The sequence below is a fragment of the Coloeus monedula genome (genome assembly GCF_965178545.1).
Source record: "Coloeus monedula genome assembly, chromosome: 5".
Classification (NCBI taxonomy): domain Eukaryota; kingdom Metazoa; phylum Chordata; class Aves; order Passeriformes; family Corvidae; genus Coloeus; species Coloeus monedula.
In genome coordinates this window covers 69,821,376-69,843,577 of record NC_138785.1, presented here as the reverse complement: position 1 = coordinate 69,843,577, position 22,202 = coordinate 69,821,376, and the positions used below count along the sequence as shown (strand labels likewise).

Genomic DNA, 22,202 nt, shown 5'->3' with positions numbered 1-22,202 from the left:
TAAGCATGTCCAGGGAAAACATCTGCTATTTAACACTATCACAGAGCAAGTTTCAATACCTGGGAATGATCCCTGAAATTGCTTAAATCACAGGGATGGCTAAAGCAGATCCACTCCACTCTTGCTTGCATTTCCTACTGAGCATCTTGGGTGCTACTGGGATTTTCTGGGCTGAACATCCCAGCACAGAGCCAGAATCACTAGATAATGCTCAAGAAGCAGGCAGCTGTGGGTAGTGCTAAGGAGGTTTTCTGTAACAGCCAGTAATGGTGGAACAGGCAGGTTTATTCAGAGTTTCGATCAGTTTTTGTGACTTATTAGGAAAAAGGGGATACAACTGCAGTGCTCTTTACTGAAAATATTATGAGATAGTCCATGTAATTCAACAGGGATGTGTATTCTTGCTAATAAATCATTGCATGGAGACTCCCAGCACAACACAGGGCTTTCCTGGGAGTGGAGAATGAGCCCTGGGAGGCTCACACACATACAGGTGTGACTACCTGGCCGGTGTTCCCACCCTGCTCTGGGGTGCAAACTGACCCGCCTGTGCCTCCCACTGCTGCGCCACGGCTTCAATCCGGCCCCGGAGCACCTGTGCCCAGTCCCATCCCCGCTCCAGGGGAGTGGATCTGGTCTCCATTGCTGTTAGGGCAGTGATTTCAGGGGGGATCTGGGGAACCAGGTTGGCTCGGAGCACAGCATCCTGAAATTTGGCTGGAGAGGCTGGAGCCAAGCAACACCGGGGGATGCTGGAAAGGAAAGAAAAGCAAGAAAACTTAGGGTGTGAGCCAGCCCCGAGCTGGAGAGGCTGCAGGAACAAGGGCTCTCCCTACCTGTGTGGCTGTGAGTAGTGGTAGTGAGCAGCCACGGCAGAGTGGGGGCACAGCAGGTACTGGTTCTCCTCCCAGCAGCGTCTCATGGCTCCCACAATGTCCTCATCAGAGGCCGAGCATGATCCCAGAGTCTCAGAGAGCTGTGGGAAACAGGGAGGTTTGCAGTGGGCATCACCACAAAACACGTTCCCAGCAGGGTTTGTGCCAGGCACACAGCAAAGCAGGTGGAAATAGGGAGGCTGGAGGATGGGTTTTCCCAGGGACTGAAGGAAAATGGGTTGCTGCTGCAGCTGAGAGATGAGGCACTGCTGGAAAAAACCACAGGGATGGAGTGTGGGCAAGGGGTTTCCATTCACAGGTGCTGCGAGTGTGGGTGAACAGGAGCCAGGAGTCAGCTCCTCAGCTTTGTGCTGCCATTTCCATGCTCTGAGGGAGCTTCTGAGGACTTGTAAAATCCACCTCACTGTAATAGCTCCTCTTGCTTTTAGTAATACCATTTTTTAGTATTTATCTTTCTGCAGCACAAACAGGAGTGGGCACTGGGCAAAGGCTGCTCTGTGAGGAACAGCACACGGGAAATTGGATAGGAAAAGGTAGGACTTTGCATCTGGCCCTCTCACAAATCAAATACTTGGTTTTCTCTTGTATCTCTCTCTCTGCTTTGTGTTTCTGCTCCCCTTTGCTGTAACAGTGAGGCTGAATTGCACCAAATTCAGCAGACCCACTCCCAAACACCCACTTTGTGCCAGCATCCACTGCACGATGCTTTGGTGCATGGCCAAGGATGGGGTAATTTCATATGCTATCTAAATAACTGCAGGCAATTTTTAAGTTAGTTTTGTGAAGAAAAAAGAGCCTGCTTCAAAAAAAATATATAAAGGGGTTTTTAACATGTCCATGTACACAAATTGATATAAAACTTCTGGTCTCACACTTAAATTTTTGGTTGGATACTCTCCCCTATGACTTTTTATTCTGAAAATGAGTTGAAAACACCTGGTAACAGCAATTCTCCTTACACATATACATGTACAGTGTTGTGTGTGTGAGGAACTGACCTTTCTGTGCAAATCCTCTGGCAGCTTCAGCCTTTTTGAGATGTTGAATTGCTCCATCAGCGTTTTTATCTGGCAGCTGTCAGAGCCCGAGAGCAGCCAGAGGATCCTCTCCACATTGTAAGGCTCCTGGGATAACAAGGCAACAGGTGAGGAAATTCAAGCACCTGTTCCAGGGGGAGAGCATCCCTGTGGATTCTCTGATGCCTTGTTAGGGCTGAGGTCCCACCACTGTGTTTTTCTTGGTGGAAGCCAGGGTGGGCTTTTTGTCTTCCTATGCTCACCTACATCCCAAGACAAGTCTTTGGGAACACAATGTCTTTTGAACTGCTGACCTGTCAGAGCAGTCTGACAGTGACCATCAGATTAAAACAGAAAATGAAGGGATGACTGATGAATCAACAGCATGACCACATCTGTACCATCGCCGTGAGGAGCCCAGGCTAATAACACACTGTGTTTTGGAGAACCAGAAATATCCAGCTGTTTACTCAGTGTTGCAGATGCTGCTGTGAGTCATGCAGCTCCTGTGTGACTTAATGAGACAGCCAGCTCGCTGCAGGGCTGGCTACCAATCTTCATGGACTTATAGGGCACATATAGGGCCTGACTGGCCTATATGGCTGTGTAGCAATCAGCATTGCAACACTGCAGCAGAACTCTGTGCGAGACCATACAGGAGGGTCCCAAACCAATTTTTCTTTGCCCCATCTCATTCCTGCATGTTTACAAGCACCAAGTAGCATTCATCCAGGTGGTTTGGCTGAGATACCTTGTAGGGACAGACAGGACAAGGGGCACCAACTTACAGAGTCCTCATCTCACCTCCTGGATGCTGGGTTTGGATGAACTCTTCATAACTTTTAGCAGCTGTGACCTTTTGTCAGTCCATCCTGTCCTACCTTGTCGAGTCATCAGGACTTACTCAGCCTTTTGTGTCCTTATCTGGGTGTCTTATGGCCCCAGTTCTGTTCTTCATCTTTCCACCATCGTCTCCCAGAGCCTCCAGCCTCTAATCTTCAGTCTAGTCTGGGTGTAGCCTGCTCTTTGCTCTAGGCTGTCCCCTAGTTTAGGCTGTCCTGAGAAGATACAGGTCAGTATGCCTGGACTTCCATGACCTGCTCCTGGGGGGGCCTCCAACACTGTGCTCCTGACACCCCTTCTCCTGTCCTTCTTTCTGCTACTCCTACATCCTTCCCACATTTCCCCTTCATCCTTCATTCCCACCAGCCTTATGGCTTCCATTACAGACCACTGTGTTGACACCAGAAAAACTGGGCCAGGACCCTGGTGCAAGTACTGGCCTTACCATCTAAGTAAGGCTTTTACTTCCGTCCCATGCCACCAGAGCTCTCCAGGAGAACACTGGGGCCCAGTTTGGAGGACAGGTCATGGTGGGGACAAAGTCTGGGCATGTGGGCATGAGCTGTGTCGTGCTTCCTGACCTTAGGGACAGAGAGCAGCCCCTGCTTTGCTTTAGGCGCTGCAAAGACACAGCATCAGCTGTGATTGTCCTGCGATTGCCCTCACGAAGCTCATCCACACCAGACTTTCTGCTTCACCTTCAACTCTTCAGGCAGCATCTAACAGGAAAGTTTTCTCTGCTTTACCTTAGTCTGCAGAAGCAGCAACCTAAAGAGACTGCATTCTTCATCTTGAAGGTTCCCAACACCCAAATGGAAAAAGCCCTGAGCAATCCTGTCTGACCTCAAGGCTTATCCGGCTTTAAACAGGTCCCAAACAGAGACCTCCTCAATTTCCCTCCAGAGCAAATGGTCTATTTAGCTATGGAAATATTGGCATGGCTGCTTCAGATGTGAGCTGAGCAGAGATGTCCCATGCTGCCATGGAGAGGGATGTGCAGAGGGATACACTCATCCAGCTCCTCAGGAACCTCAGGGAATCTGCTCACCTGACTGCCTGCCCCCATGATCCCAAAGTCTGGCACCTGCTGACCAGTGTTGCTGAAGGGAGATGGGCTGAGAGAGGAGCCCAGTTATCCCTGGAGCTCTAAGGAGTCCCACAAGTTCCTGGCTTGGGAGGAAGGCCAAGCTGCAGAATACAGCGTGGTGATGGGGGCATACGGACTTATGACTGCAAAGCATGGCAGTCCCTCCAGGCTCCCAGGTCTGCCCAGTGTGTTTGAACAGCTTTTGGAAAATCCAGGTAGCTTAAGGCCACAGAGATACAACACCAAGGGTTTCCCACTTTGATCACTTGTTTGGAAGCAGATCCAATCCTTGGGGATCACAGGGCGGGAGTGAAACAAGAGGTATTAGCTTCCAGGTGTTTGGTTTCTGTACCTCCATGACTTTTCTTTCCAAGGCCTTCCCCTGCCTGCTGAGACTTGTTTTGCTCTGACCAAGCTGCAGACAGCCACAAATGAGGCATTTCTTCTGGACTTCCCTACCTTCTTCCTGGTCTCTTCTCTCACTCTTGGTGGAGCCTTTCAGAAGCATCAACAAAACCCTTGAGACATGATGGCATTTTTAGTTCTCTAATTGTCACATGTTGTGAAAATGTCCCTCTCTTGCTAAGCTTGCACAGAACAAATCCCTGGAAACCCAGCACTCAACAATGAAGATCAGAAAGTCAAGCCCTGAAAAGTGAGGGGGAAGGTGTTTGGTCTATCTCAGCTCAGCAGTCTGTAGCATAAGTGGTCAATATGAATCACACCTCCTAATGCATCATCGAGTGGCAGCAGGTGGAACAGAGTAAAAGATTTAAAAAATACAATATTTGCTATTTTTGCATTTTGGCCAGTTCACTACACACCTGGATATCCATGGCTGGTGCTAACGTAGCCTTCACGCTCTCTGCCAGTGAGAAATCTCCATGTTGAACAGTCCTATGAATGATGTCATTGCTGTTCACCACAACAACAAGTCGAATTGGGAGACCCATCTTCTGGGCAATACAGCCAGCTAGAGAAAAAGAGTGAAAATAACACGTGTGCTTGATGAAGAAACACTCAAAGGAGATTTAGCAAAGAAGTCGTTGCACAAATTGATTGAGCATCCAGTTCAGAAGCAGACACAAATTATATTCCCTAGTGGACTCTGAGATATCTGAGTTGAGTGGTTTGGTAGAGCACAGATTATAAAATCCAGGGATGGAATGCTCCACCTGCCATTGAAGACAGACCCTTGCTCATCTCCACTTTTGCAGATGGATTGGCAGGGGACCAACAGCTCAGACAGCTGCCAGGCAAGCAGGAGAGATGAAGATTTTGGGCTTTTGCATCTCTGATGGGCAGCCTGGAAGAGCAATGAATATATAAAATCCTTTATTGCTTTCATAAAACAGTTCTACACCTATTTTGAGACTGAGGCAATCAAGACTCTCATTTAGAAGGCCAGATTATGCAATTAAGAGTGGTTCTCCTGACCATGCACTACCACAAAAACCAGAGTAGGACCAGGCAGGACTCCACACCTCTGTTAATGTCTCACTTAAGAAATCAGAGCCACAGTATTTCCCCTCTTTTCTGCATCAAACACATTCTGTCCTCTCCTAAAGTGCCCATCCTCAAGATAGTTACAGTCATCATCAAAGGGTGGTTTGGGTTTTTCTGCACCTTGCAAATCATCAGTGACACCTAAATTGAGTAATAACCAGACATGAGTAATAAAATATAAGTGGTTCTGAAGAAATCCTACCAGAGAGTGGGTGTTTTAATAAATAGCAATAGCCAGTATCTGCAAAGTGCTTTTGGTCCACAGATCACAGCATTCTCTCTCTCTTATCTAACCCATCTTTTTTTTCCCTTTACCTGTGATATTTCCTCCTCCTCCTGTTGGCACAACAATTTCCACCACTGGCAGCGGGGTGGTATCCAGGGATGGGGCACACTGAAAGTAAGCATAGAAGTAGTGAGCAATCTGCACCATAATCCTGGACCAATTGATGGAATTCAAGCTCATCAGGTTGTATTTTCCAGCAAAATTGACATCGGCAAACAGTTCCTTGATCGGCTCATCGATTTCATCGCTGTTCCCACAAGCTGCCAAAAGGAGAAAGGAAAGATTAGATCTGCCAGCAGCAGTGCATCAGGCACAAGGTATTTATGCTCAGAAATAGGTTTGGTCTCAAGCCCTGGGATTTGCTGTGGCCAGGAGTGTCCTGAGCTGCCTGTCTGCCTTGGGGGCTGTACAAACCAGGGGGTGCTGAGTGGCACCCCGTGGATGTCAGGCAGTTTCTGCAGACATGGCACTCTGGGCTCTTGCTTCCACCAAATATATACTTGACAGGAAGGCAAACGGTGTATCCCCTTGTGAGATGCTAAGGTGAGACCTGGCTGAGCAGAGGAGTCCATGGGAGCTCAAGCAGCTCAAGCACCCTGTGGTGATGCCAATCCATGGGGATGGCATGCCTGCAGCTCAATTTTATCTCATCTCTCTCCACAACATGGTGGTAGGGGGTGGATCACCCATGAAGGTGAGAGGACAGAGGGAAGGGGTGACTAAACACTTTTAGCAACAAAAAATTGTGCTGAATTTAGTGCAGCCAAATACCAACCACCTGCATGGAGGCAGCTCTGATCTGTGGCCAGGAGAAAAGGAAGCCTTAAATTTCTTGGTTGTCAAATGGGGGATGAACATCCTGCAGCCAGCCAGGTCATTGCCACCACCACGCCCAAACATCTGTTAGCCAGATGTCTGGGCATGGTGATGGCAATGACCTGGCTGGCTGCAGCTGCTAAAGCTGCAAATCCTACTGAGTAGCCCCCTCAGACTTTTAGGGTCAAGGTTTTGATACAGCAAGGCCATAAAGAGGACAGTTCAAACAGCAGTGCCAACCAGCAAAGACGTGGACGTTGTCTTCAATGACGGTGGTCATCTGAAGTTCCTGTATCTGGGTGCAGAGCCCCTTGGGCAGCAGAACAAAGATGTCCACGTTCTTCTGCCCTCTTACACTCTCGATGGCTGAACTCCCTGTGTCCCCTGAAGTCCCTGTTTCGAAGTGAGGAAGCACCAAGAAAAGCAAAAAATTGCTGTGTCACTCAAACCTGCATCGTTGCACTTTAAAAAAAAGATGCAGAGATGCTCCACGAGATGTTCTTGGCTGGAGCAGCCACCTCGGCATTGCCTGGAGATTATGAGGCAATACCACCCTTGGGCATCTTTGGGGAGGGCTGTGGGATGATGGCTTTCAAGGTGAAGGCCTGTCGAGGAACCTTAGCACCAAGGAGTCATACTCACCCACCAGAATATTGACATGCTTCTGCTTTTTCTCCAAGAAGTACTGTAAAAACTGCCCTGTGCAGGACAAGGACAGGTCCTTAAATGCATAAGTAACACCATGCCAGAGCTCCAAAACATTCAGCCCATCTTTCAGCCTGGACAGATGCACGACATCCTTGTGTCTGAATCTGCTGAAGGCCCTGTCGATCAACTCTAAAGGGAAAATGGTTAAATGGCCTGTTAGATTGTGTAGAGGAGTGTTTTTCTCACCCACGGCTTCATGCATCTGTGCTCTTTGTGCTCCTGGGTACCTTTCTGCACAACCAAAGACTCTCAGTTGCTGGTGCAGTGACAGATATCCAACAAGTTATTCGTAGCTATTAGGAGTGAACCAGCTGAGCTTAATGGTGTTTGATAACTCTGTGCTAAGTAATCCCAGGTGACATGCCACACAATCAGAATACTGTATTAAAACATAAAATACGGGAAAGCCGAGTTTTAGCTCAATGTGCCGTTGAGACAGAGGGTGCAGCTGCCCTCTGGTGGAAGTGATAGCTCGTAAGTGTTAAAAACATTTAAAAACAGATCTCAAGGCAAGCATGAAGCAGCAGAAAGCCCTAGAGGGAGCCCCAGCAGCGAGCAGGGCCACAATATCAGCTTGTTGCAGTCACCAGAACCCCCATTTATTCACAGGGGATACCTTTTCCACTAGTGCCAGCAAGGTGACAGAGGAGAACAGGGCACAGAAAGGAGCAGGCAATGGTGCAGCACGCTCCCTTCTCTGAGGGCTGCGAAGAGGATGGGGGGAAGGCAGGCAGATGCATCCAAACCCCCCAAACCCTCGTGCACATCCCTGCGAGCAGCTCCCCACTCAGCTCACCATGGAGTGCGTTCCGCGGGACCAGCTCGGCCGGGATGAAGAGGGAGCACAGCTCCTTGACCAGCCCAGGGTAGGAGAGGCTGCTCCACCTTCGCAGGGTGTCCCTGTCCAGCGAGGGGATGCACTGGGGCATGAAGAGGCCCCCATCGGGTGCGTAGCCAGACAAAAGGGCTCCCTCAAAGTTCACGGCCCTCGCGCCTCCCCGGGTGCTGACGTATTCCATGGCTGCTGGGGAGGCACCACAGTCACTGCCAGAACCCAGAGCACCCCCACACCAAGAACAGGCCCTCATCTCCAAAACTTCCCCCATGGACAGACAGAACTCCCCAGCGAACAAACCACCTCGTCCCACAGGGAGCTGGAGCAGCCGGGCTCAGTGGAGCGCACACAGCATTTTGCAAGAGGTGGAAACGCTGCCTGGGATTTGTGCCAAGTTTCGAGCCTCCTTGTCCCTCTTTCCCTCCACCCAGCCCAGGGAGACATTTCCCCCCTGAGGAAAAGCCCTGGCGGCACAGAAGTCGCTTCACAAGCACGTCATGTCCCTTTGTGGGCTGTTTGCAGAAGCCGGAGCTTTAAATTCAAGAAAAGAGAAAAAAAGTAAATAAAAGGAAATCAGTGTATTTTTAGAGGAAGCTGATTTTGTTCAAAGGGGTTAAACTAAGGACAGGATTTTACGCAGTGTAGGAAGGGCTGGGCTAAATCTTCCGGATTCATGCAAATCCCACCGAGCGGCCGCCGGCGCTGCTGACCGAGGCCTTTTCTCCCCCCGGCCCCCTGAACCCCCTCAGCCGTACCCACCTCAGGCCCCTGGGCCAACGCTGCAGCCCCTCAGCACGGCTCAACGCGGTGGGCAAGTGGCCAGACAACCTCCGGCCACCTTTTGCACTTGTGCTCACAGAAAACTTGTCCCCGCTGCCGCCCGCCGATGTTCCCGGGGCCGCGGCAGCCGGCAGAGACGGCCTGATCCAAGCCTGGGAACGGGAATATGTGGGAGAGATGGAGCCCAGCTGCTCCTGCTGGTGCCAGGCGTGGGGACAAGGGGCAGCAGGTGCAAGCTGCAGCTAGGGGGAAATCTAGTTAAATATTAGGAGAGAGCTTTTAACCTGAGAGTGATCAATCACAGGGCATGGAGACCTTGTGGTCTCTTGTACAACCCTGGAGACATTCAAACTTCATCTGGGAAACCAGAGAGACACCTGATTAAACTGTGAGTTTTGGATTTAAATTTAAGATTGAGCCTGCTCGAAGGAGAGCTTGAGTCAGAAAAACCCAGAAGTCCCTCACAAGCAAAATCAGTCTGTAACTCAGCTCTGCAAAGCAAAGTGTTCAGCCTCCCAACAGCCCAGTCACACCAACGGGGAAACTGAGGCACAGGAGAGAGAGGAGACACGGGAGGCGTTGTGCAAAAAAAATCCAGTTCTTCACAGGGAAGGGCTGTGCATCCCTTTGTTGCTTTTTATTTTAATACAATCAGCATTTTTTGAAGGGCAAGGTCAGCACAAGACCAGTGGCTGCACAAACCCAGGACACAGCTCAGTGCTGGAGCACGCACAAGGGCTTCAGCCCAGGCAGGCAGGAGCAGAGGTAAAAAGAATGGCTGATAGCAACCTGCTGTGAGCCACAGAGCCCACGTCTGCAGCAAGGGACACATCACCTGCCAAAGCATTGGTGTCTGACCCTAAATACCTTGCCTCTCTCTCTCTTTTCTTATGTTTCTAACTGGAGCAATGATAAAAGTCTCTGGTAGAGAGTGGTCCAGTCACTGCCCTGGGCACTGGTGTGGAAAACAACTTTTCTACACCCAACATCCCAAAGGACTCTTTCTGCAGGCTCTTCAGGTAGACGCAGTAGGTAAATTTTAGGCTCTGGACAGAGGTACCTGTGATGGTGTTGCTCAAGGTTGAACAGGGTAGCTGTAGTAGAGCAGGAGGCAAACAGAAGCTTTTTAATAATATATCTGAGCTCAAACAGTGGGCCAGAGCAGAGCACACCTCTAGGAAATCAGCTAGGGAGAAAGCTCCTTATCCATAATTATATAAATTATATCACCAACCAGCCTGCATCTCCCCACCATCTCTGTGCTCAGTATTTCCCATGACATTGCAAAGATGAAGCCTGAGTCACCCAAACCTGCTGTGACCCCATGGTCCTCCCTGCACCTGTAGTCACCAGATTCTCATGGCACACTGGGGTGCTCACCCTTTAATAGAGGTTTGTCCCCATTCCAGATGTGGATCCAGGTCCTTTCAGAAGGTGCTGGATAAAACAGAAAGGCTGGACCTTGTTCTTCAGGGATTGGTCAGGTTTAAATCGATGGTGAAACCTCCCCATGGCCATCCCTGGAGTCACTAAGCTCCCAGGTTTACTTGGACGCTGAGATGAGTGGCCGATATCTCCAAAACAGAGTCTCAGCTCCTCAACATGCTCCAGTGGTAGCTAACACAAAAAACTGCAAGTGGTATCTCTGGAGAAAACAGTGAAATATTAGAAATAAAGCAAATAGTAAAAACTGCTGGATATGTGATTTGACTCCTCTATTCTAACTTTCCCTTTTCCCATGATGGTGTGTGCCAAGGAGAATTCAGGATTTCCCTTCCTTGCCCATGCAGAGGCAGAGCACACTTCGAGCTCAGCTCTAATTCAGGCTAGAACAAGGACAGGAACAAATCCATAGGGAAAACTGCAGCAGCTGTTAGTTTTTATTACCAATGCAATAATTTAATATCACCAATATACATCTTTGCAGGGGTCACCCAGCACACTTCAATGAGACCTCACCTATTCCCACCACCGTGGGACTTTATGCCTCTGGGCATTCACTTACCATACATCTCATTCTTTTAATGTGTGTTTTAGCTGTGTGAAATGACTTCATTAATGCATCCAATTTTTTTTTTTTCCAAGTGAAGAGCTTACAATGAGATTGATGATTAATTCAACATTACATCTGTCTGGAAAGCAGGAACCCTGCAAAAAAAATGGATTACACCAGGATACCTGCTGCTTTGCATATGCAAAGAGGGTGTTGCCACAGGTCCATCCGTGCCCTGGGTCTATCAGCAGTGATAACCCTCCTGAACAAGGTCAGTGGTTAATGCTGGGGTGCAGGGGCTGCTGATGTGGCAGACACAGGTGAGCAGAGAACACAGCCTGGGACACAAACCAGGATGACAGCGCCGTTCACTTGGAGAGCTTTTCCCATGCTCAGTCCTGCAATTTCCATGCACTCAAGTTTAGAGTGGCATTTCATTTTGGATGGAGCTCTGAGCAACCTGGTCTAGTGAAAGGTGTCCCTGCCCATGGCAGGAGGGTTGGAACCAGATGATCTTTAAGGTCCCTTCCAACCCAAACCATTCTGTGATTCCATGATTCATTCTATGATTCTTTAATATTATTTTGAATTTTTAAGAAAAGGAGGGGAGGAGTATGTCTGTGCTGCCTGTCAGGACTCATCCACTGCAGCAACAGGTCAAGAACTGGAAAATGTAATAACCTCTAATTAACCTGATCTTACTCAGTGCCTCCCTATTCCTGCTAACAGACTTTTCCAACTTTTTTTTTTTTTTTTTTTTTTTTTGTAATGCATAGTTTTTCATCCCTCCAGGTAGAATTTCCTCAGCCTCTCCACCTTCCAAAGGCATCCCAAAGCGCGATGAGGACTGAGGAAGCAGAAAGACATGTATAACAGCGAAAATTCAATTTTTTCCTGCACAAATCCCCCTAAAATTTCATGTCTCAGCCCCGAGCATCGCAACACTCAAAAACAAGCACAGCAAAACTCTCAACTTCTTGTTTGCTGAGCATCTTTTCCATCCTCCCCAGCAAAGTGGGCCCCTCTACGTGTCCCAAGCACAAGCAGTGCCTTGGGTAAGGGTCCCCGGCCCATTTCCCCGGCAGGGCACCCCCGGAGTGCTGCCGGAGCCCCCGGTGAATCCCAAGGCACTAGATGGCGGCAGTGCCTTGTGTCCCGGCATCCAGGAGGCGATGCACGCCCCTTTCCCTGAGCCCATCCAGCCTTTCCCACCCTCCCACAGGTCCCTCCACCCTTCAGGCTGCGGACGCCCAGCTATCCCAACACAAGCCGGGAAACACCTCTCCAAAGTTTTGGAGCTGAGGAAAAGGAAGCTCGGGCTGCGTCCTGCGGCAGGAGGGTTGGATACAAAGCTGATGCAGGAGCTGATCGGGGTGGGAAGAATGTTCTTAATGTTCACCCATCTTCTCCCCAAAGAAACCCATTCTGGGATTTTATCACCTTCTTTTCAGCAGGATCTCTCCTATCCCCATGGAGACACTCAGAAAGGGGCACACAGAAAGGACCCCAACTCTCATCCAGGTTCAAAAAGCACCAAATTTAATAAAAAAAATCACATAACCCTGAGCAGCACAAAAATGTTCCCATATCTCCTAGTCCTGTCTCTGCCCACAAGCTGTCTGGGGTCTGAAACCCACATACAAACAAAAGCTTTCAGACTTATAAGTGGCCCAGGCAACAGCAGGGAGGTCCAGAAAGGGAGTGACCAGGATACTGGGGATTTTGCAATGTCATTTACTACCCTGCATAGAGTACATCCCAGTGGGAAGTGTGTTATGTTGGCTGAGAAAAATTATAGGAGCTTATCACTGGGGGTTGTTGAAGTTGTGTGTCCCTTGCCCTCTCGTACAGAAGTGTGAACACTCGCGGAGAAAACAGGGAGATTCCGGGTAAAAACTGCAAGGTTCTGGCCAGAAATCAAAGTATTACAGTTCTGCCTTTCTCAGAGGCAGATCTACATCTTAGTCAGGCTCAGAATCTGCAGCAGGAAGGGGGCTAAGGAAGTTTGCAAAATATCTGCAGCTGCACAGGCAAACGTGCACCCAGAATTATTTATCTGAGCCTCATGTCAAGGAGATATAAGGCAGAAATGTATGACTGAAAATAAATTTAAATCCACGAAGCTGTATCTTTGTTACAGCAGAGGTGGCTCTTTCCCCCTCTTTCAAATCTGATCTAAATTGTCAGTATCTCAGCTGACATGAGGCAGAACTTCTACATGGGACACCTCCTCTCATCTACAAATGTGCATAGAATAGACTTTTCCACCTTGGTTGATTTTGCAGGGCAAGGAGCTGCCAGCATATCTGCACTTTCCCCACATCTGGGTGCAACTCTTTCCTCAGAGCAAGGTGTTTCACAACCAGGTCAAGGACATCTGTGTTGTGGTTTGGGTCTTGTACACCAAAGTGCAAGACCCACTCATAAAGGTAGAGCAGAAAGGGAGTGCAAGGAATTGTGCAGTGCTGGCTTCCCTGGTGGGACATTGGAGAAGCTGTTACCTGGAGAAGGTTGTGCAATCTGCTTCAACTATGCTGAAGTTTTCATTATACCCCTGAGCCAAATTTTATCTCAGATTCTGCAATCCCATAGCTCTATGACCGCCCACTAAGGACTGCACAAGGAAGATGCTTTATCAGCTTCTCCAGGTGACTTTGGGAAAGTCAGGCTCCATAATGTGCAAAATGGGGATACTTGTGCTCAGGGAGGCACTTTGACTATCACAAACCAAACAGGACCAAGTGGGACATGGGCAGTGGCACTCCTGGGCTTTGTCCACAGCTCTGGTCTTGTTGGCACCATGGTTGTTCCCCATGGAGCACCTTCCTGGTCCTGAACCTGGTGAAAACTCACCTGCTGTCAGACTCCATGCAATTCTCTGGCCTCCTCACAGCTGTTTCCTGCCTCAGTGCTGACCCTCTGGAGGGTGCATCACTCTTGGCTCATTGCTTTCCCCAGCCATGGAGCACCATCTGCTAGGGAAGGTCTTGGGGGTTATTGCCTGGACTTTCCTTCATTTAATATTTAAATTGTGGTTCTGTATTTGCCTCAGGGAGAGATAGGAACAGGCTCCTCCCCACGCTTGTATGGCCCCGAGAGGCTCTCCTTGACTAATCAGCTGCAAGCCACTGTGAGCAGCACTGAGTGAGCCACTGCTCTTGATAAATCAGGGTGAAGGGGAGCACAGCTGGACAGGTGAGCACTGGCCCACAGTGACAGCCAGGTGTCCCTCCAGGACTGGAGTTCATCTGACCACCTGTGGGCACTTGGAGGCTGCTTCCCTTTCCATCCCAACACGCCAGTCTCCTGCACTTGGTCACATGAAGGTTTCCTTATCCCCACTGAGTCTCAGGGGCTCTTCACATGCCTGGATCAGAGGGAGATGTTTGCACTGCAGGTGTGTGGTGGGGTCAGATGCACCATCTGTACAGGTTAAATGTTCACTGGCTCTGCTTTGGGGAACTCTTCCCGACCTTCCTCACTCAAGAACATTGACTGCTAATGGCTCCATTTCTTTCCCAACATTTTCTTTCCTTGCCCTGGCACAAACCAGCTCCATTAGCAATGAGCACCATTTTCAGTCCTTTCTCCTTTCAGTCCTGTCTCCACAAACTGAGCTGTGGGATGGAGGGCAGCCTCATCCCACTGAAAGCCAAGCTGCAAGGACAATACCTGTCCTCTGAGGGCATAAACAGACGGGTCCATGTGCCTGGAGAGAGGCCACATCACTACCTCACAGATGTTGGAGGCAAGAGAGTGGGAAGTGGGAGGCAGAGCCAGCAGCTTTAATTCCTACTCTAAAGCAAGATCCCAGCAGCAAAGTCCAACTCTTCTGTAAGCTCTGCTGCCCAGGTGATCATTGGTAAGCAGAGCTAAGGCTCTTGTGCTATCAGTGATAGAGCTGCCTTGACCTTGAAGAAGCAATACCAACCCTCTGCTCCCTTTGATACCTTTTCAACGAGATGACAAGGGCTGAGGGCTGCTGTTCTCTGAATATCAGCATCGATGGAAAGCTTTATCAAGCAGCAGCTCTCTGCACAAGCTACTGCTTTTGGCAGTCTTATCAGGGCTCTGATAATGACATATCTAATCTAAACCTATGTGAAATGGTACTTGCATGTCTGCAGCTTGGAAGTTACAGCTTGGAGGCAGGAGTCTCCAGCAGACTGCCAAGGCTGTTTCAAAAAGAAAAAAATCTGGGAAAGGTGTTGTATTTCATCTCAGTGCTGTCTTGGTAATGCAGCACAAAGAAAACCTGGCGGAAACCAAGAGGGATGGAGAGCTCACAGCAGCAGCAACAGCACCTTTTCCCATCCCATCCAACCTTTCAAAGCAATGCAGCCATGTGGCCTGATGAAGAAACCTTTGCTCCTCAAGGTTCAAACTAGTCATACCAGAGATGTGAAAACCCAGCAAGAGACCAAGTTCCCAGGTTCAAGGGCAGCAGAAATAATGATTACCCAATGATACCAAAGGTTGAGACAGAGGGAAGCCCACCCGGGGATCTGTGACTGGCAAAGCTTGTGGCCAAGCTTTTAAAATATATGGCATGGGGTTTTGGGGTGTTCAACTGGACCTGCACTAGAAAAATCCAGGGCTGAATCATCAAAGGTCCTGGCTTGCAGCCTTTCACATTTGGGCCAGGAAAATCCTAGTGTGGAGCCCAGCCCTGGCTTCCCAGAGCAGTGAGGTGCTGGGCTCCCTGAAGTCTGGGGAGTCACTGGTGGGACAGATAAGAGAAGCAAGGGAGGTGATGGAGTAGAGATACATGAAGACATTCCCAGACCTCCACAAGGCTGCCAGGGACCCTCCCCTGGGCTACAGCAAAATGCCTCTCCCCACACAGCACTTTGACTCTAAAGTCATTTTTGCAGTTCAGAACTTTTAATTAAGAGTTTCAGTTTGAACTGGAGGAGGCAGAGATTTTTTTTTTCTGTAGGAGCCCTAAATCTCAAAATCTGGATATAATGTCCAACTCTTCAAGAAGTAGTGCAGGTAGGTGGGTGGCTTCCCAGACACTGAGTGAAAGTGAGAGCTGAGATCAGGAATCCCAGGGAATTGAGGGGAAGTCCTAAAAGGATGCAACTGCTCCACAGGCAGCTACAGAGGTGACAGAGCCAAACTCTTCTTGATTATGGAAGATGGTATAACATGAGACACCAGCCACAAATTGAACTTTGGGAGGTCTGGGTTGAGCACCTTCTTCCAAGAGGTGGGTGGTGGAGACCCAGGATGAGTACCCAGGGAGCCAGAGCAGGTGGGATTTGACATTGGGCCCAGACCATGGCTGATCCACTGGTGATATTTTTGCCTGAGAAGATCTGCATGTACATATCTCTGATTCAGGTGCAAAAAGCAGTAATAAGATACTTCACTCCTTTTTTTCTAACAAGATTCTAAGACCCTATGCTTTATTTTCAAAGCAAATTAAAGACAGAAGTACCTGCTGACTTCCCACAAGATGTAGCTTCCTCAATAATTTTTGAAAATGATCCATGCCTTTTCTCTTTATACAAACCAGATTTAGGTTTTGGGGAATGGATTTACTTTAATCAAATTATCAATTGACATGGCCTCAAGTTAGTTCAAATCAAGTGCATTTGCTTGGCTCTGGAGAGTTAAAGTGATATCGTATTTTAAAAGATCCCATATTCTGGTGGGGAGATGTACAAGTATTCTGAACTTTGCTACTGAGATTAAGTTTATCTCACCTGCCATTTGCTCAGCAGGCCTGGCTAGATATTAATTACCTTGGCCAAATTTCATTCAATAAGCATTTCTCCTTTTCTTAATACTAACTTCATTTTTTTTGCTAAAGAAAATTAAAAGAACATTGAGCCCAACAGAACACAAAGAAGTTTTATTTTTGTTCATTGATCAAAAATAAGATGGTCACATTTCCAAATTTTCCAGCAGTGATTCACAGTCCTCATTTATCCAGCAGCAAATCAGGAGCACAGATATGTTATAGCTATTCACAGTAAGTAGAGGAGGAGAGGATGCCTACAGAAAACAACTTGGGGTCCAAACAGGGTGAATTCTCCCATAAGCTGTCCATTTCTGTGAATGGAAAACTTTCTGCCCAGTTACCAAGAGAGTCCTGGACAATTATATTCCCCTTTCAACACTTGATGAGTGACATCCAGCCCTTAGGCGCTTCGTCTCCATGGACACAGTGGGCCTGGGAACTCTGCAGTTTTTTCAAGCCTAATATCTCTCCCCATCATGGAAAGAGAGGGGACCTGAACTGCCTGGAGGAGCAGCCAGAGGTCCAGGGCATGAATAGGTGGGAGGCACACGTGCTTCCAGGTGGCCCATGGCCAGAGAACTTTGGCTGACAGGAGGCAGGGCTCTACTAACTTGGGCTGCTGCCAGGACACAGCAGAAGAGGTCAGTCACCACTGTCCCCATGAAGAGGACACTGAAAAGGGACATGTCAGCACAGCCCCATGTGACACCGGGGTATTCAGCTGAGACAGGCATAAAAACAAAATGAAATTCCTAAGGTGATGTAATTCCTGAGGGGATAAAAGGGAAAACAGCAAAAAAGCTGTTTGGAGAAATTGCTGAGTCAACCCACCCCCGCATGAATGCTCTCTGAACCTGCCTGGCTCCCTCCACGATGTGTAGGCATGATGTCCCTACAGATTTTCTCCCCTCCCAGCCATCTTCATCCACTGTCCGTCCAACCAGCTGACATTTTCCCTCTCCTGCCTCATCTGGCAGACACTGCCTGTACTAATTAACCAGAAACTGAGGCTCGCTCCTGCAGCACGGAGAGTGGGGCTGAGCCGGCAGGAGCGGGACAGGAGGCAGCAGAAGGCTCTGACAGTGTCTCCAAATTGGAAGGAGATAGGTCTTTTTCATTCTTATCTATGATTTCACTTCAAAGAAAGGACAAAGATGCTAGGAGAAGGCAAAATGGAAGAATTGCAAAGAGGAGAAGACATGTGAGTGAAAAGGTGGAAAATCCCTGAGCTGACTTTGGGAGGGAGGAGGAATTCATTGAGGCAAGAAGCCGAGCCTGGGAGTCCAGACCCAGAGGATGGCTGCTCAGAGGCCGTGAAGCAATCTGGGACGCTCAGCCAAAGGGACCAGACTGGCAGAGGAGCCCAGCTCTGAGTCCTACTTTGGAGGGAGGAATGGGGCTCAGCTTGGAGGCTGCTGCTGGCCCTTCTTCTGATGTGGCACTTGGCAGAGTTGCAGCTCCAAGGGCTGGAATGCTCCTTCAGTACATGAGTGACTGTAGCCCCTATGGGGAAAGGAGATGAAAGGGGTTTGGTAGATCACTATTGGCACCTGTTCTCTATCCATGCAGGGCCATAGTGGTGGAGCCTGAATCAATCTACAGTCTTCAGGTGGGCCAGTGCAAGGCCAGGAATTGATCTGGAGTCATTTTCTTAGGGGATAATGATGGGTTTGGGCTACTGCTGCATCTGGGTTACACCAAACCCCACCAGAACAGGTCTGTGAGCCAGTCAGTCCCTGCCAGTGTGCAGCCAGTGCCAGAATACTGCAGTATTCTGCCAGAGATAAAGACCCACTGTGCACCTACCAGCGAGCAGAAACCCCCCAGTGTCAGCTCCAGGGGACACACAGTCACCACGTTCTCCTCTTTAGATGCGTGCTTCCATGCTGCAAGATTATTAGATGATTTGGCTCGTTCCTCTGATAACGATCCTCTCTGCACAATTATTATTTTTTTTATCATTTGTTTATGGATGCCACATTGCGACCTCCATGAAATGGATTTTATGGGGTGCTCCCTGCCCCCACATTGTAAATTGCAGTCTGTAAATTGTAGAGCAATTTATCACTGACCGTTGCCCGGTTTTACGTTAATGTTTGAACATGCCCATAAACTAATTACATCATCTTACTCTGGCCAACTTTTAAGGCAGAAGGATGATATAAAACCAAGCTCTGCTTACCAGCAAGGCACCTTCTCTTGTGTTAGGAGCACAGAGACCCTTTCCACCATGAGCTTCACTGGAAAGTACGAGCTCCAGTCCCAGGAAAACTTTGAGCCCTTTATGAAAGCCCTTGGTAAGTGCCTGCATGTGCTATGTGCTGCTTTGCCTCCTCAGATCCCAATGATTTTTGGCAGCCAACTGTTCTGATGTGCTGATGATGTAGATTGAGACATCTCTTAGGTTTCCTATTTCTGTCTGTCACCTTGTAATTGTTGGGCTTTTAAATGTATATGTGTGGAGATATGGTCTCAAAATAGAAGAGAAAGCACCTCTCTGTCTTGGGGGCTGGGGGTCGAGAGATGATGGGTAAAGTTTTATGGCTTGCAGGAAGTCAGTGCTGGCAGGCTCTGCAGCCACTGGCCAGTGTGGCTGAGTGCTGCACACACATGATAAGCCAGCAGGACCTTGGTGGCTTAGGGGCACTGCAGATCTGCTCCATCAAGCTGTGAAATTTGAGGGCAAGCAGGACATTGGTCAGCCACTGTGCTGTGATGCTGCAAAGCCTCAAATCTCACCGTTCATCAGAAAAATAGTTAGTGTTGTTTAAATGCTAAATGATGAATGTGTCTGATAGATTTCCACTCATGTCTGTCAGAGGGAATGTGGTCCTGCAGGGATTCACGGGGCTTTGTACTATTACTGCACAATTATGTGCCAGAAGGGCTCTACCTGTCAGATCACCTTCAGGCTTTGGGAGAAGATTTTATAAACTGGTTCTGAGGAACCCTGAATCTCATAAAAAACCCACTTTGTTCCTTTGTTCTGTCTTCATTTAATCCATTTTTCCTTGCCTGACAGTGAAAGAAGGAAAGCAGGATTTATTCTGAGACCCTGTCTCTTTATTCTGAGACAAAGGTGATGTTTGTTCTCCCAGTTAGCTCAGTGGACGTGGGACATGCCTAGTTCCCACACAAAATCCAGGATGACAGTATTGATCTTCCTCCCCAGCAGACTCAGGGACCTGTGGCTCTTGGGGAAGCATCGTCACTGAAATGTTTTTCCGCACTGGAATAGAAATTTTCCCAGCTGTAGGTCCCCAAATCCTGCTACATTCATTCACTCAGCAGCAGCAATCTGCCCACAGATGGCTCCACCATTCACTCAATGTCTCTTGTTCCTGGGCAGGGCTCCCTGAGGACCAGATCCAGAAGGGCAAGGACATCAAGAGCATCTCAGAAATTGTGCAGGATGGGAAAAAGTTCAAGGTTACTGTGACCACTGGCACCAAAGTGATGAAAAACGAGTTCACCATTGGGGAGGAGAGTGAGTTAGAGATGCTGAATGGAGAGAAAGTGAAGGTGAGTGAGCAGCCCCTCCTCTTCCAGGGCTGTGGGGGCTCAGGGACATTACATTTCCTTTCCAGCCATTCCCTCTGCATATGAGCAAAGGGACTGACCATACCACAGGTATTAATTAATGTACTGCACTTCCTGCAGAAGAAGCCTTGCATTTCTAAAACTATCTTAGTAGTCACTTTGGAAAGCACTGGGAGCCAGTGTTTTAATATCCCGTTTGGAAAAGGGGGATAGAGATGCTTTGGTAAATTTTTTTTTACAGGAAGAGTGCTGAAAGATTTGAGGTGGAAAAAGATTGTGTCTTTTTGCAACACAAAACATACCTCTGCCTCCATTTTGTTGACTCAAAAGTAGTGCAGGAAAATCAGACAATCAGTCATAAACCAATAAATCTCTCAAATTTTAAGTCCCAGTAGCTGTTAACTTCTCTGCTAGCCTTTCCCACTGATTCAGGTTATGCTGGGTGAGATGATTTGGCAAGGTGAGGAGTTATCACCCTTGGACTTGGGTCAGCTCCTGTTCCTGGATATTAGTTTCCAGTGGTTCACAGAACATCAAGGCAGCACCACTGGCAAATACTGCCTCTCACCTCTACCTCAGGAGAAGATGGTATTGCAGGGACTTTTGAAAGCAGGAGGGTGATCAGCAAAGAAATGCCCCGTGAATGGGGCTCTGAGAGCTGTCACGATTTCCAGCATCACTTTAGCATAAACCAGGGGGAAACAGTTATTAGAAGAGTTTTACACTCTGCGTAAGGAGTTTTGCATCAGCAGCTCAAGGGCAAATGAACACATCTTATAGCTGGGCAAGACAGATAAACAGAAATCAGCTTTGCTGGCTTATTTATTTGTTTAATTTCATTGATCAGTGATAGCTGCCCTAGGACAGCTATCTGTAGCCTTTTTAGATGTGCAGCTCCCAGGGGGCAGAGACTCAGCAGATGTGCCTGTCCCTTGATGAACTTTCCACCGATGTCTGAGTTTCTGAAAGCTCCTTAAATAGTTTCCCACCTTGACTGAGACTCCCTCCAGCCCCTTACTGTCATCCAGCTCCCAGACACCTCACCCCAAAGGAGGCTGCTGCAGCAGTGTGCAGTAGGTGGGTGGTGCAGAGGAGATGTCGTGACACACCCTGGCCCAGCTCAGCTGGCTCTGCAGTCCCCTCCTACTGAAGCAGGGGAAGGACGAAATGCAGGGGTCGAGGTGGTCTCCAGCAATAACATGAATGCTTCTGTCTTCCACCAGGCCGTTGTGCAGATGGAGGGTGACAACAAGCTGGTCACACAGGTGAAAGGGATGAAATCTGTCACAGAGCTCAACGGAGACACCATCACCCACGTAAGTGCAGAAGGGCAATGGCTGGAATAACAGAGCTGCCTTCAGGGGCCTGGCCCTAGGAAACTACAGAGGTGCTGGGCACCTTGGGGAGGTGCTGGAGCAGAGCATGTGCTTGCACACAGGCTCTGCAGCCAGGCACTGAAGGCAGTTTCTCATTAGAGTATGATCCAAAAAGTACTTTAAAGACCCCAGTTTAGGCAGAGCTGATCAAAGTTTCAGGTAATGAGGGCATGTTCTCACTCACCCAGAGGAACAGGAATGTGCCAGGGCTTGGCACTCTTAGAGAAGAGAGGTGAGGCAAACTGATCCCAGCTGAGGGATGCCAGATAATCCCTACCTGCTTTGGGGTATCCATGAAAAAAATCCAAAGCTTTAAAAATTCAGTTTATAAGAGATAGGCTGGGGATCAGTCCTGTTTTGATTTGCAAGACCACATCCTAAGTACAGTTTGGAGCTAAAAACAATGATGATCCTTATTTGTCCCTTCCAACTTGAGATATTCAATGACTCTACAAATTCATAAAAAGCTAACACCTTCCATTTCTTTTTCAGACAATGACCCTGGGTGACCTCACCTTCAAGAGAGTCAGCAAGAGAATCTAGAAACCTTACACGTGCCAATGTTTTTACCATGTAAAATGTGTCCATTAAAATAAAATTTTATTGAAGCTCTTCATTGTCATCAACCTCTTCTCTGCTGCTATAAATAGACACAAGCCTCCAAAGCTCATGGAAGCAATGGTAGAAATTGGGCAACAAACTGAGCTAAGGGTGTGCTGAGGTTGGGGAATGGAGTTGAGGCAGGGCACAGGCTCAGAGCTACTCACCATG

General features: G+C 48.5%; 2 protein-coding genes across 4 annotated transcripts; one reads left to right on the top strand and one right to left on the bottom strand.

Moving 5' to 3' along the window:
• Positions 1-277: 277 nt before the first annotated feature.
• THNSL2 (threonine synthase like 2) lies at positions 278-8,923 on the bottom strand. 3 transcript variants are annotated; one of them, XM_082281503.1, is made up of 9 exons: positions 8,753-8,923; positions 7,955-8,182; positions 7,093-7,287; positions 6,691-6,843; positions 5,664-5,894; positions 4,667-4,815; positions 1,895-2,020; positions 837-976; positions 278-752 (listed from the first exon to the last, which is right to left on the bottom strand). In XM_082281503.1, exons 2-9 carry the CDS (start codon positions 8,175-8,177, stop codon positions 500-502), a joined length of 1,470 nt encoding a protein of 489 aa, XP_082137629.1. In that variant the 5' UTR covers positions 8,178-8,182; positions 8,753-8,923; the 3' UTR covers positions 278-499. The 3 variants fall into 3 exon arrangements, with proteins under 3 accessions (XP_082137629.1, XP_082137628.1, XP_082137630.1); XM_082281502.1 differs by having other exon boundaries at positions 7,955-8,179; XM_082281504.1 differs by lacking the exon at positions 8,753-8,923 and adding an exon at positions 8,297-8,400 and having other exon boundaries at positions 7,955-8,179.
• A 9,822-nt stretch (positions 8,924-18,745) lies between these two features.
• FABP1 (fatty acid binding protein 1) lies at positions 18,746-21,974 on the top strand (the record flags this gene model as incomplete). The annotated part of the gene is made up of 4 exons (XM_082282651.1): positions 18,746-18,812; positions 19,865-20,037; positions 21,279-21,371; positions 21,924-21,974. 4 exons carry the CDS (start codon positions 18,746-18,748, stop codon positions 21,972-21,974), a joined length of 384 nt encoding a protein of 127 aa, XP_082138777.1.
• Positions 21,975-22,202: the final 228 nt, after the last annotated feature.

What these genes read in the sequence shown, in the direction of transcription:
- THNSL2 (XM_082281503.1), bottom strand. Translation starts at nt 8,177, where the DNA reads ATGGAATACGTCAGCACCCGGGGAGGCGCGAGGGCCGTGAACTTTGAG. An exon ending in CAACGTCCACGTCTTTGCTG is followed by an intron (nt 5,895 to 6,690) that starts GTTGGCACTGCT and finishes TCCTTTTGGCAG; the next exon opens with CTTGTGGGAACAGCGATGAA. An exon ending in CACTACTCACAGCCACACAG is followed by an intron (nt 753 to 836) that starts GTAGGGAGAGCC and finishes TTTCCTTTCCAG; the next exon opens with CATCCCCCGGTGTTGCTTGG.